The sequence below is a fragment of the Halictus rubicundus genome, chromosome 5, assembly GCF_050948215.1.
Source record: "Halictus rubicundus isolate RS-2024b chromosome 5, iyHalRubi1_principal, whole genome shotgun sequence".
Lineage (NCBI taxonomy): Eukaryota > Metazoa > Arthropoda > Insecta > Hymenoptera > Halictidae > Halictus > Halictus rubicundus.
The window spans coordinates 6,401,032-6,413,451 of record NC_135153.1 but is presented as its reverse complement, the minus strand read 5'-3'; the positions used below and the strand labels follow the sequence as shown (position 1 = coordinate 6,413,451).

General features: G+C 40.0%; 1 protein-coding gene across 1 annotated transcript in view; it reads right to left on the bottom strand.

Moving 5' to 3' along the window:
• Positions 1-12,420, bottom strand: part of LOC143354060 (octopamine receptor beta-1R) — a 103,747-nt gene that overhangs the window by 75,537 nt on the left and 15,790 nt on the right. The window contains exon 2 of the mRNA XM_076787791.1: positions 11,087-12,372. Coding sequence (XP_076643906.1) covers positions 11,087-11,835 — 749 coding nt within the window. The 5' untranslated portion in view covers positions 11,836-12,372. The remainder of the gene's footprint in view (positions 1-11,086; positions 12,373-12,420) is intronic.

Sequence of the window (12,420 nt, the reverse complement as noted above, 5' to 3'; positions counted from 1 at the left end):
ATTTATTGAAATTATGAAATTATCAATAAAAGACAAATTTTTGAAATTAATTATCTGAAAATGACTTCTGAACCTCGATTAAAAGCGAAATCGCTTACCAAACAATTTTATTTGAATGCATTTTCAATTACCTTTGCTTGTAAAGTTGTCTGTTATAAAATAACATAAGCAAATTTTTAAAATAGAATAAAAATTTTCACAAATTTAAGTATTTGTTACTCCTAATTCTAGAAAATTTGTATAAATCAATAAATCAAGTAAGAATCGATGCAAAATATTTGTTGCGTTAAGGACTTCGTTAGGTTTAAAATAAAATAAAAATTGTAAATCAAAAATTGATTTTAGAAAAAAAAAAATAAACCAACGCAAAAAAACTAGTGTCATGTATTTACTGAATTAGGAATGGTATCGAGTTCAAAATCAAATGAAAACTAAATTTAGTAAACTAATACCTTTACTTTTCAAAAATTGTGACAATACTGAAACGTTTAAAATGTTCGAAACGCAGTAAACAAGTAATATCGCTTGACAGCGAATTGCATAAAATAAAGTCGTGCTAAATACCTGTGCGATTGAAATCCAAATAATTCCAGCTTCTTGAAACTCGTCGACGAGCCCGGCGTTCCACTAATTATAATAATTTATTGTAGACACTCGAAATTTCGCGCATTTTCCGAAGCAACGTTCCAAAAGTTGCTCGTACCGAACGTCTCGCGTTAAGAAGATGAATCCATGAGGAAAACTGACCGGAAAACTCCGTCGATTTTCAGATACTCCCAATTCCTTTCCGTTCGCCTATCCCCCGGCAGCTTCGTCCGAAACTTTCGCTGTCAGGATCCGCAGAGATGAGCTTCGCGAACGTGGGAAATAAAGTGTCGAACTGTTTCTTCTATTTTTTGGCCCCGGAGTCTTGATATTGTTAATGCAAATCCCGTGTTCGGAGTTTCTGGACGCGATTCAACTTCGGCCCGCGGTCTTTTCGAGCACGACGGACTTTGTGTAGCGGAATCGATTGTTATTTCGACGGAGAAGTTCAAGATTACTGCGCCATGCCTGCCCCCTCTTCCTTCGACGAGTAACTTTCTATTTTGCATTTTAACTCGCCGGCTAAAGGGACCGTCTCCACTTTTTTTTTTTATCTGACTACCGTCGAATGAGACCCGCGATTACCTGCGATTTGTTTTCATTCTTCCGTTTCACTTTTGCGGACTTGATTTTAGGTACGAAGCGTGATGAGAATGAGGCATCAGTCTGTCGATGTTTATTTAGACGTGTGAAGGTCATTCTAGGTTGCTATTGTCTTCTTAAATATATTTTCTTCTCGAATCACGCAAGAATTTATCGTGTTCACCCACAACTTTCCCCACAATTTTATAAAGAAAGCGTATCTCATTGCAAGTTTACTTAACGCTTAATTCTTTCAAACCCACGGCTTTTTTAGTTGATCCTTGAACAATAGGAAGTATTCAGCTGTGAAGAACTCGGCCCTCAAAACGTAACCTAATAATTTCGGTTTCTGACTATAACATTAAAGATGATTTGCAAGCTTCCTCTCAGTACAGCATAATTATTAAAAATCCTAGATAAACAATTTTGGATATAAAAAAACTGAAAGTAAAATTTCATGGTACATTTAATATTCTTGAAATAAATTTACACGAAATTATGAAATTAATATGCAAATGAGTAGATTGTATTATTGACTAAAATTTTGATACCGAAAATTCGTTTTAAATCGCATTCTCCAGCTTCTCTTTCATCAACGATTATCACACCGTTAATATTTAGTTACAACGACAGGTTAAATCATTATTGTCGGAGAGTTAACAAAAGTTCAAATTCGCCTCTACAAAGCGCATTGTCGCCGAAAAAAATCGTCCCCGCACGCTTCATTACGCGCCGCGTACACACAGAGTTTCATTAAAACCAGAATTTCCGTGTGACTTTCCCCGTTAATTTCGTGCTCCGAGCGCTGGCTGAAATTTTCGAAGGCCCGTAACCTGTTCTCCCGTTTTCGAAATACGTCTACTGTAATCCAGTCTCGTGTTAATGCACGCAGCACGGATTATCTTCAAGAGATATGATGCAGAACAGATATACCGGCCAAACTTTACTTCGAGAAACCAGAAATTTTTAACTGTTTTTTTATGTAATCCAGTAGATTTTGGCGAGAACATACTGCAAATCCAAGTTTTAATCTTGGGAGATCAGTAGCTCAAAAGTTATGCGTGTGTGAAATTGTGCGATTTTCAGCGTTTTTGACAGATAAGGGCGCCGCCATATTGGTATGTGCTCAGGCATAGTCCAATGAACGGAATCGCGAGAAATGTGGTCGGGGTTAAACAAATATGCCGTGATTTTTTCATAAAATTGACCAAATTCCGAAATACTTTTTCGAAATGAAATTATCTGGCCCGTCCGCAACAGTAAAATTTGTCGAAGCACTAAAAAGGAGGTTTCAAGTTTTCCAACGAATTTCCGGTTCCTATTTTCCCAATCCAGCTACATTTTCGTTCCCCCGGGCCAATTTTCCGCTGACAAAAGATCCCGTGTGTCGCCGGGCGAGATAAATCGGCGATCAGTGTTACGAACGCCCTAAAATTCGGAAAATCGATACGTATTTCGAGGAGTCAGCTTCGAATTTTATCGACAGCCTGGTGGCGATCATGATCGTGTGTCTGTGGTACACCTCCCGTTCAGCCATTTTACACTAACACCGATCGATTCCGCGGCCGCCGTGCCGATATTATGCTGCACGAGAATAGCACGGGATTATATTTAATATACTAACATTTTTCAATGGCTATCGTGTTCACACAGTGTCCATACCTGCGACGAGGTTGCTCTCTCGCTTTATCAAACATGGATAAACTCCATGCTCGCGTACTCATATTCGTGTCATTAATATTCCAGCCTTGTAACACGTTTAGAGTCCATTGTTAATTTCTCCTCCACTGAAAATATATTTAGAGAGAACGAAAACTATTCCGTATTACATTAAAACGAAGTTAAACCATTTCGAATAATTTTTTAATATGTTTCATTTTTTAAGTATGGATTTGGCTCGCAAATTTATTTTATCACTATTTAAAACATCAGAAAAACCACAAAGAAAGTCTACAAGTCTTCGAAAACGCGTCAAAAAAATTCGTAAATAAATCCGCGCATGGTCCCGAGGAACTCTACAATTGTCACAGAGACCGTCTCGTCCATAGTTTAAAATCAAGTTGCAATTAATTGCCTCCGCGAATTAATTCGTGCACCTAACCTTCCCCAAATTTCTAATGTAGACGAAAATCAGTTGCGGGCGTCCAGGCGACGATTAATAAAGCACATACAGCTCGTGCAAATAAATTACAGTCGAGCACGGTGGCTGGGTCTGCAGCCAAGGGCCAATTAAATAATTCCCACGGCCGGAAACCGCGTAAACACGTCTCGTATGCTCGTTGAACACACTCGCCGACATCTCGGAAACCGGGAAAGAAGGAAGCTTCGAGGAAGACTGGCTCGATAAATTGCCGGTTAATTGCCGGTTTATCGATGTCTCGGGTATCGGGCTTTATGGCTGCACTCCCGGTGATTCATGGAAACGTTCCCCTCCCGGTGGCGCGCTTTAATAACGTGAAATCGAAAGATCCCGTCGTTTCCCGGAGCTTTCTTACATTTATTCCGTCGTTTACCGTGCTAATAGGGCGGCCGCGGTAACGATCGCGAGACAAATTTCTGGAAACCGCTGGGATGCACCTCGGTGCAACTCCGAGTGCACACTGATCTATGACGCAACAAGGATTCGGCGACAGATTGTTTGCCTGAGTCGTTAAATATAAATAAGCCGATGCGGGAAAGCATAATTTCAACGTTCCCGAATCAGAGTCGGACGGGGATGCAATTAAAATTTTCCACAAGCGTCGAAAAGATTGACATAAAGATGACGGGGGTAGCGGAAGAGCTTCGTTTGAGAGGAAATAAACACCTCGGGCTCGTGACGGCAATATTCCAAGTACTTTCTGATTTTGGACTTAATTTTATCGTTGAGATTGTTCAAAAGCAGAAATAAGCTTCGAGTATCATAGAAAGCAGAAAATAGCTGCCAAAGTATCCTAGAAAGTAAAAGTAAACTTCAAAACTACCATACAAAATAGAATTAAGCTCCCGGAGTACCATACAAAGTAGCAAAAGCCTCTAAAATATCGTACCATCTAAAAATAAGCTACCAAAGTAGTATCCAAAGTAGAATTAAGCTCGCCAAACATTATACCAAGAAGAAGCGAGCTTGCAAAGACGAATGAAGCTCCCTAAGTATCATACAAGGCAGAATTAAGCTTCCAAAGTATCATAGAAAGAAGAAACGAGCTTGTTAAGCAGCAATGTTCTTCCAAAATATCATGCAAAGTAAAATTAAGCTCCCTAAGTATCACACAAAGTAAACTTAAGCTCCCCTAGTATCATACAAAGTAAAACTAAGCTCCCTAAGTATCACACAAAGTAAACTTAAGCTCCCCTAGTATCATACAAAGTAGAAATGAAACTTGAAACTATCATAGAATTTAGAATAAAGCTTCCTAAGTAGCATACAAACTAAAATTAAGCTCCCTGAGTATCATACATAGAAGAAGCGAGCTTGTTAAGTAGAAATGTGCTTCCAAAATATGCAAAGTACAATTAAGCTCTCTAAGTATCCTACAAAGTAAACTTAAGCTCCCCTAGTATCATACAAAGTAAACTTAAACTCCTCTAGTATCATACAAAGTATAATTAAGGCTCCCAAGTATCATACAAAGTAGAAATGAAACTTGAAACTATCGTAGAATTAAAAAAAAAAGCTTACTAAGTATCATAAAAAGTAGAATTAAGCTGCCCGAGTATCATGCAAAGAAAAATCAAGCTTGCAAAGAAAAATTGTGCTTCTTGAGTATCATGCAAACTAAAATTAAGCTCTCCAAGTATCATACAATGTAGAAATAAGCTTCCAAAGTATCATCAAAAGTAGATTTAAATTTCCACAGTATGATGCAAAGCAGAAGTATGGTCCCAAAGAATTACAGAGAGTAGAAATAAGCTTCTAAAGTATCATAAAGAGTAGAACTAAGCTTCTCTAGTATCATAAAGAGTAGAACTAAGCTTTCTAAGTATCATACAAAGTACAAACAATCCATCACTACCGGAATCAAAGTGCCCATCTAGTTTATTATTTCCTACTATCTTATTGTTATTGTTACGTGAAGCGTTCAATCAATCTGGTCACGATATTCTCCTCTCCCAGAGTGTAATATACTCCTCGGGCACTGTAAATAAGTTTCCGTTTCATCACAGTACCTTATTTATAAACATTCTATTTACATACATATATGACCGTGCGCCAGTGTAGCCGTTACATAAACCGAAGTGATAGTTGCGATAAAATGGATTTTGGTGGTTTTACTACCGGAATGAAATTTTTGTAATGAAATATTTTAGTCGAGATAAAAGAACTGGGTCAAGTCTCTCCTTGCACTGGCTATAATTTCACCGGACTATTTCATAAATCTTATCGTATATTGTACAGGGAGGCTTGAATAAATTCGGACATATATTCATCGACAGTATAAATTATCCTCGGGGAGGATAAATGGACTGAAACTAGTTATTGGCGTTTCCTGTGTAGGCACGTGTCCCACCGATATAATTTATTTATTTACTTTAATCATTCTTACCGGAAGTTCTTCAACTGAAATGAAAGACATGAAAGATGCTGCTAACTTTTATTATTATTAAAATAGTCCTTTTGGAGAAGCACTTATGACAAGTATACCACCAGATAGCTCCAATGGTTGAAATTCAAAATGGCGGAGTGCGAAGATCGCTTCTCCACTTTCGTGTGTTGAAAATTATAGCGAACTATTGTTCAATTCATATTAGAATAATTATCTTACAAAAAATGTGCTTATTTTCAAGGATAATTTACAACAATTTTACGAATATCCAATATTATTTCCATTAAAATATTATTTCGTTTCTCAACTTTTAGTGAGTACAAGTAAACGAAGCAATTTATTAGGAAATTTGAAATTGTGAATTTCAATTTATGTTCAACACACCGGTTTATTTCAAGCGTAATGGATAGTATTCGTCTACACACAACGAAGAATATCCAGGAATTTGGAAACTAGTTCCTAAACAAACTTTCCGAAAGCAATATGGAGCAACGTGAAAAGCGTGTGTATTCTATTGCTTGCTTAAACTCGGTACTTTCAATAGTAAACGCCAATAGTTGAACCCCTCATGATTAAGTCATGCACTATACAATTGCAACGAAAGTTCATGAAAGATAATTACTTCGTAATTTTATCTCTAGTAATTGTAACAGTAATTATATCTCTGATGGAATCACAAAAGTATGATCTATTATAAATTGCAACCTGGCGCACCGATGACTATGCAATACCGCAGTCATGAAGTTGGACGCTCGCGTGATGAATTGCAAAGAAAAAGACTATTAAATCCTGGAATGATGAATTGCAGAAAAAAAACTTGTTTTCTGGCCACGAAAGTCATCTGATTACACGAAAATGCTCGCTTGCATATCGCTGCAATAACAGATTGCTGCACGTGCACCTACTCGAACCTTTCCATAAAAATTAGGATTCAGTATAAAATAAAAATTCCAAAAATATTCTTTCATTTCACTTCGCTTTTTCCGCAGAGACTTTTTAAATTTTGTTCTTTAGAAAAGCATAGAAATTGAAATTTTATAAATATTTGGAGTTTCGTTAAAAATAGAGAAGCGTTGTGCTGTCAAAAAATTGGACAGATGTTACAAGAATTAATCCGCGAGTGCAATAAAATACGACTGTCCGTCGCAAGAATTTTTATGTGGAGCGAGCAACTGCTTTTTAATTGCTCCCTAATTTTCGAGGGACATAGAAGAAAAAAAAAAGAAAGAAGAAAAGCCGACGATCGCGGAACAATGCACGAGTACTTTTTCCTCTTTCGTATCTTATTCCGCACCATCCGGAGTTGGTAAATGGAACTGCGAATTGTTACCGCGACGTCGAGCGAATGCGGTAAACGTTCCGCGAAGCGAACGTCACGGCAGTTGTTCAGCTCCCTCGATTAATTACGATTTTTTACTTTTTACGTGTTTCACGTCCGTGGTACAGTTCGTTGCAGCACCCTTCGTTGTACAGGAAACGAAAAAAAGAAAAAAAAAATAGAAGAAATTGATCGTTGTCGTTGCCGATGCAATTCCATTTTCCGCTGAATCGTGCACTCGTCAAAACGAATTACAACGTCTCGATTAAAAGTTTCGTTCATCTAGATACGCCGCGGTGGCAAGGTAATTTATTGTTTGTTGCGTTCGCTGGAAACTATGGTGTGTCACGCTGAAAAAAGATTACAGAAGTGGCGGTTCGCCTCTGCTTAATTGGTTCGTAGTTAAGTCGAACTTTTTCTTCTCGTTACTAGACCCAAAACGATATTGTTCCAATGTAACAATGTCCCGATATGTGCGAAAATTTCAGAAATGTGACTTATATCGTGTACAAACACTGTTCCGCCATCTCTACAACAAAACACCAGCACTAATTCATTGGTAAAACTGTGCTGTTTATAATAATTTATTTCTTAAATGATTACCAGCATATTCGCGACACTTTTCTGATTAAAACGAGACCAAACACGACATATTTCGGATCGTATTTGCTTGTTTAATCCACGATACCGTGGAACCTCGATTATCCGAACTAAGCGGTAGAACCTTGCCTGACTGCAGTGTTACATTAAGTCTATACTAACGTGTACAATGAATCGTGTTGCACATGGGTTGCTTTAGATTGAACTGTTCATAGTCGGTTCGGATAATGGAGGTTCCACTGAATCGTGGATTAAACAAGTAAACACGATCCGAAATATGTCGTGTTTGGTCTCGTTGTAATCAGAAGAGTGTCGCCGATATGTTGGCAAAGGTTCCATTAAAAATTCATTAAAAACAACAATGCTTGGTCAGTGGATTAGCCATCTCTACACGATATAAGTCACATTTGTGTTTTAAGGCACAAGTTTACACAGACATTTTCAGCGCTCGTTATCTTTACGATTAAGTCGATCACTCCTCGAACTTCGTTCCGCCATTTTTCCCCGAATCGAAGTACTTGCGAGGGGCTGCATAAGCGTTCCCCCGCAGATGCAAAGACATTAATCTTCCGCGATGGCGAGGAACGTGTGTTCGGCAAGAGCTGTCTTCGCGTCGACAATTTCCGTGCACCGTCGACGTATGCAATTTCCGGGGGTTGCCGGATGGCCGAAAAAAAAGGGAAGCCATGATGTTTCCGATGTTACCGGTGGAAATTACTTGCTCAGACCGGAAACGATATTTTCCAATTGTGATACCTCAGATCAAAGGAGGGGAAGCCTAACGTTCGGCCAAACGGGGCCCTGAAACGGCTAATAAAAATGTTTGCTAAAAATATTTATTCTTAAATAGCGAGTCTTATATAATTCGAAACAAAAATTATTTATACAAATTTACATAAACCTGCGGGGAAGCTCCAAATTTTAAATAGCCCTTTCAAATGAATAGTAACAATAGAGTACAATTGAGAACACTTCAAGAACGACAAAATGGCGGAACACACAGATAAATCGAACTTTAAAAATGGCTAAGAAAGTGAACTTTTGTGATTATTCTGAGTAAAACAAAATGTTTTTTTTTTCTTTTTGTGTAAATAGTCTGTGCACAAGAAATATTGCTAAAAACTTCCTTGTCAAATACCTAAAAAGGGCTGACCTTGCATCTCAAAGAAAGCTCGTGCACGCCGAATGGGATGATTCCCCTCTCGAGGAGCAGGTAATAAGAATTGCACGTGCAAAACGGGGAGAACCTAATGCAGAAGTTCATAGTCGATCCAATATTCTCGAGGAGCATTCGATTTCGATCGGGAACGCGAAACGATTCGTCGAGAGACGTCCGAACGCACTCGAAATCTCGATGCAGCTACGAGCCACCCACATAATTGCGCGGCTAAATAATTGATGGGATGGCGAACCGGAACACAGTAATTAGTGGGTTATTCATGAAATGTAATGGCGCCGATTCCAGGGCACGGCCGAACGCTTTGCTTACGAACAAAATTCTCTCGTGGATAGACAACGGCCTGCGCGGTGCGCCGCCGCCTATTTATGCCAAATGCGAAGCAATCGGGATTAAAGTTAATTAACGTTTGTCCGGTAACACAGATTTATGGCGTGATTAAGGGAACTCTTATACTGTTTGATAATCTCCATTCTAAGTAGAGCCGAAGCTAGTTAAACGTGGATGCAGAGTTTTAAGTAATTGGACTTAGAACGGCACGGATCGAGGGGATGTAAATTAAATTTTGCAAGAGAAATTGGCACTAGGTTGCAACTAATCTTTCAATCATAGTTAATTGGTACCGCTAGTAACACTGTATTTCTCTTCTTCAAGATATACAGGACATTCGGCTCCGCGACAATATGACACGAAAATAAAGAATAAAAATATTTCAATTTCGGCTTTATTTTTCGGTTATTAACAATTCCAAATCCGCCTAAAATGCAGCAACCCGACCAACTTTGAATCACTTGATCCGTGACTGTCGCGCGCCTCTGTGACGTACACAACGGACACCTCTGTTCGTCGGGTTGCCGCATTTTAGGCGGATTTTTAATGGTTAATAACTAAAAGACGAAGCCGAAATCGCAAATTTTTTATTCTTCATTTTCGTCTTATATTGTCATGGAGAACCACCCCCTAAATTTGCGCCCATCTTTATACAGGATGTTCAACTGTGTCACCTAAATTTACTCGTTAACTATTTGTTGTACAGAAGAATATTTTACGCAATTTTTGTTTACGACATTTTTACACGTTATCAAGTGAACGTACGTGTTCAAATCACATATAGAAATGACTCGCCGTGTACAACTAACCGAGACACGAAGTGCAATTAATCAATCGATATTGCCAGCTATTCTGCAACAATGTTTCTTTCTCAAAATGCATGGTGATTCTGTTCCACGTATTTATTACGATAAAGCATGAAGTAAATAGTGGGAGGTAAAAAAGCGATTTTCTGATGTATCAGAGGCTTTACATCGACGCTTTGTGTTATCAAGCATCGCCGACATTGTTCCATCTCTGCGATCGCGTCAAAAATATTGCGCCGCGATGCGACGGATTATCCTACGCGATGAGACAGATAATATCTCGACAAAGATCGATTTTTACGTAGACCACGCGGTAAGCTGGTCAAACAGAACATGATTTTGATGGTACGAGAAAGTATTAGCTTACCGATGGTTACAACATTTTCATTTCTAATGATTTTTTAATGAAACCTTTGCTAATAAAACAATAAACGACACATAACCCAATGGTATTTTTTAAAATACTATACACGTTTATACTAAATGTTTATATTTCGATGAAACAAGCCAGAATTCCTTCCTACGCACGCCAGGTGCAAGACTATCTTCCATTATGCATAATTATTGTTAAATGGCAAAAAAAAAGAAAATCCTGAAACATGTATCCCCTATTTTGGATCAAAGATCACACACCCAAGTTTACATTAAAATGAACTAACAATAAATAAAAGAAACTGCAAAAAAAATCAAAATTTTAATATATTGTTTAAACAAAAAACTTTTGTTAAAATTTTCTTGCGCGACTACATTTCCCATTGAAAAACACACAATTTAAAAAAAAATTCAAATTTTTTCGATCTCTAGTTTCCGAGATATCTCAAAAAATGTGGTTTTGAACCCCAACTTTGAGGGCTGTTTTCACCCCTTCAAAGTGGATGTCTGCCGATAAAAAAAAAATACGTGTCAAATATTTTTCAAAGAACTAGAAGCTCCCATAAGTTTCATCAAAATCGGATTTTCGCATCTGAATATGTTCCCTTGTAAGCGGCGGAGGATATTTTCGTAAAGGAAAAAGTTTCATCAAATTACCTTAGGAATCGCCCCCGTCAACCGTTTAACCTATTTCATGACATGAAAATTTGTGAATTAACCCCACCTATTCTTTTTTTTTCATAAAACAGCCCACGGTGCGATAATAGGAAAACCTGAAGGATCCACTCACCGGTAAAGCATCCGCTCCTGTCGGTCGGCCTCCCTGTATATTTTGTAGTACATGGCGATCATGATGATGCCGGGCACCCAGAAACTGACACTGGAGCTGATCACGGCGTACAGTTTGTTCACTTGGAACACGCACACGTCCGGGTAGTTCCTGCGGAACTCGAGGTGCTCCTCGGTGGTGTACCATCCGATGAAGATCGGCAGGAAGCTCATCACGGTCGGGGAACACCACACCACGCTGAGCATCGTGCTCAGCCGAAAGTTGGTCATGATCAGCGGATAGTCCAGCGGCTGTACGATCGCGTAGTAACGATCGACGCTGATGCAGCACAGATGCAGAATGGAGACGGTGCTGAAGTACACGTCCAACGAGTTCCACACGTCGCACATGAAGTAGCCGAACAGCCAACGGCCGGACAGTTCGACCGAGGCGTTGAAGGTCATCGCGAAGATGGCGACCAGCATGTCGGCGAGGGCCAGCGAGACCACGAAGTAGTTTGTGATGACGCGTAGCTTCCGGTGCCTCATCACGGACACAATCACCAGGAGATTGCCGAACAGGGCGCTAAGGATGATGAAGCCCATCACGGTGGCCTTGAGTATCAACAGGAGGACGTGCTCGAACTCGTGGGAGCCGTTCTCGTAGAAGCCGGACCGATTACTCTGGCCGGTGTCGATCAGGACGTTCGATATGTTCGAGAGCTCCGTCGCGTTTCTAGGATCCCCTTCCATTGTTCCATTCAGCTCCATCTTATTATCTGGGATCACCGAATCTTCCTCGCTTCCGAGACTCCTCCTCTACGCTATCTACCTGCTCCGTTGATTTCGATACCGTGATCGAACGAGATCTTCCTTGCCCTGTTCATCGCGACCAGCGCCCCCGACGACCACGCGACTCACCAACGTGTCCCGACGGGCCATCGAAAATTCAGGTTCGGGGCGGATGCTAAGTCAATTCGTCGCCGTTGGACCAGCGACCTCTGACCTCTCGGCACCTCGTCGGAAGATAAGCGACCCGGATCCCGGCGAAAGCGTCCCGGCTCGATAGAATCGTGTAGACATTTTCGGAGGGCGAGCTTCGCCGAGCTGCGTCCACTGTTTATCGAAGAACGCCTAGCGTATGGTTGCCGACGTTGATCTATGCTGGTTCTGAGCAAAATGGCGGCCCCGGGTAGCTCCCTTTGGCTGAATTCCAGGCGGTGCTCTCGCCAGTTCGATTTTCATCTGGGCACAATGTCGGGACGAACGGCTCTGCGGTCCCCGGCGCTTTTTCAGCATCGTGCCAGCCTGAAATTTGAATGAGCACTACGGTTATGCTACTGTGTTATGCATCGA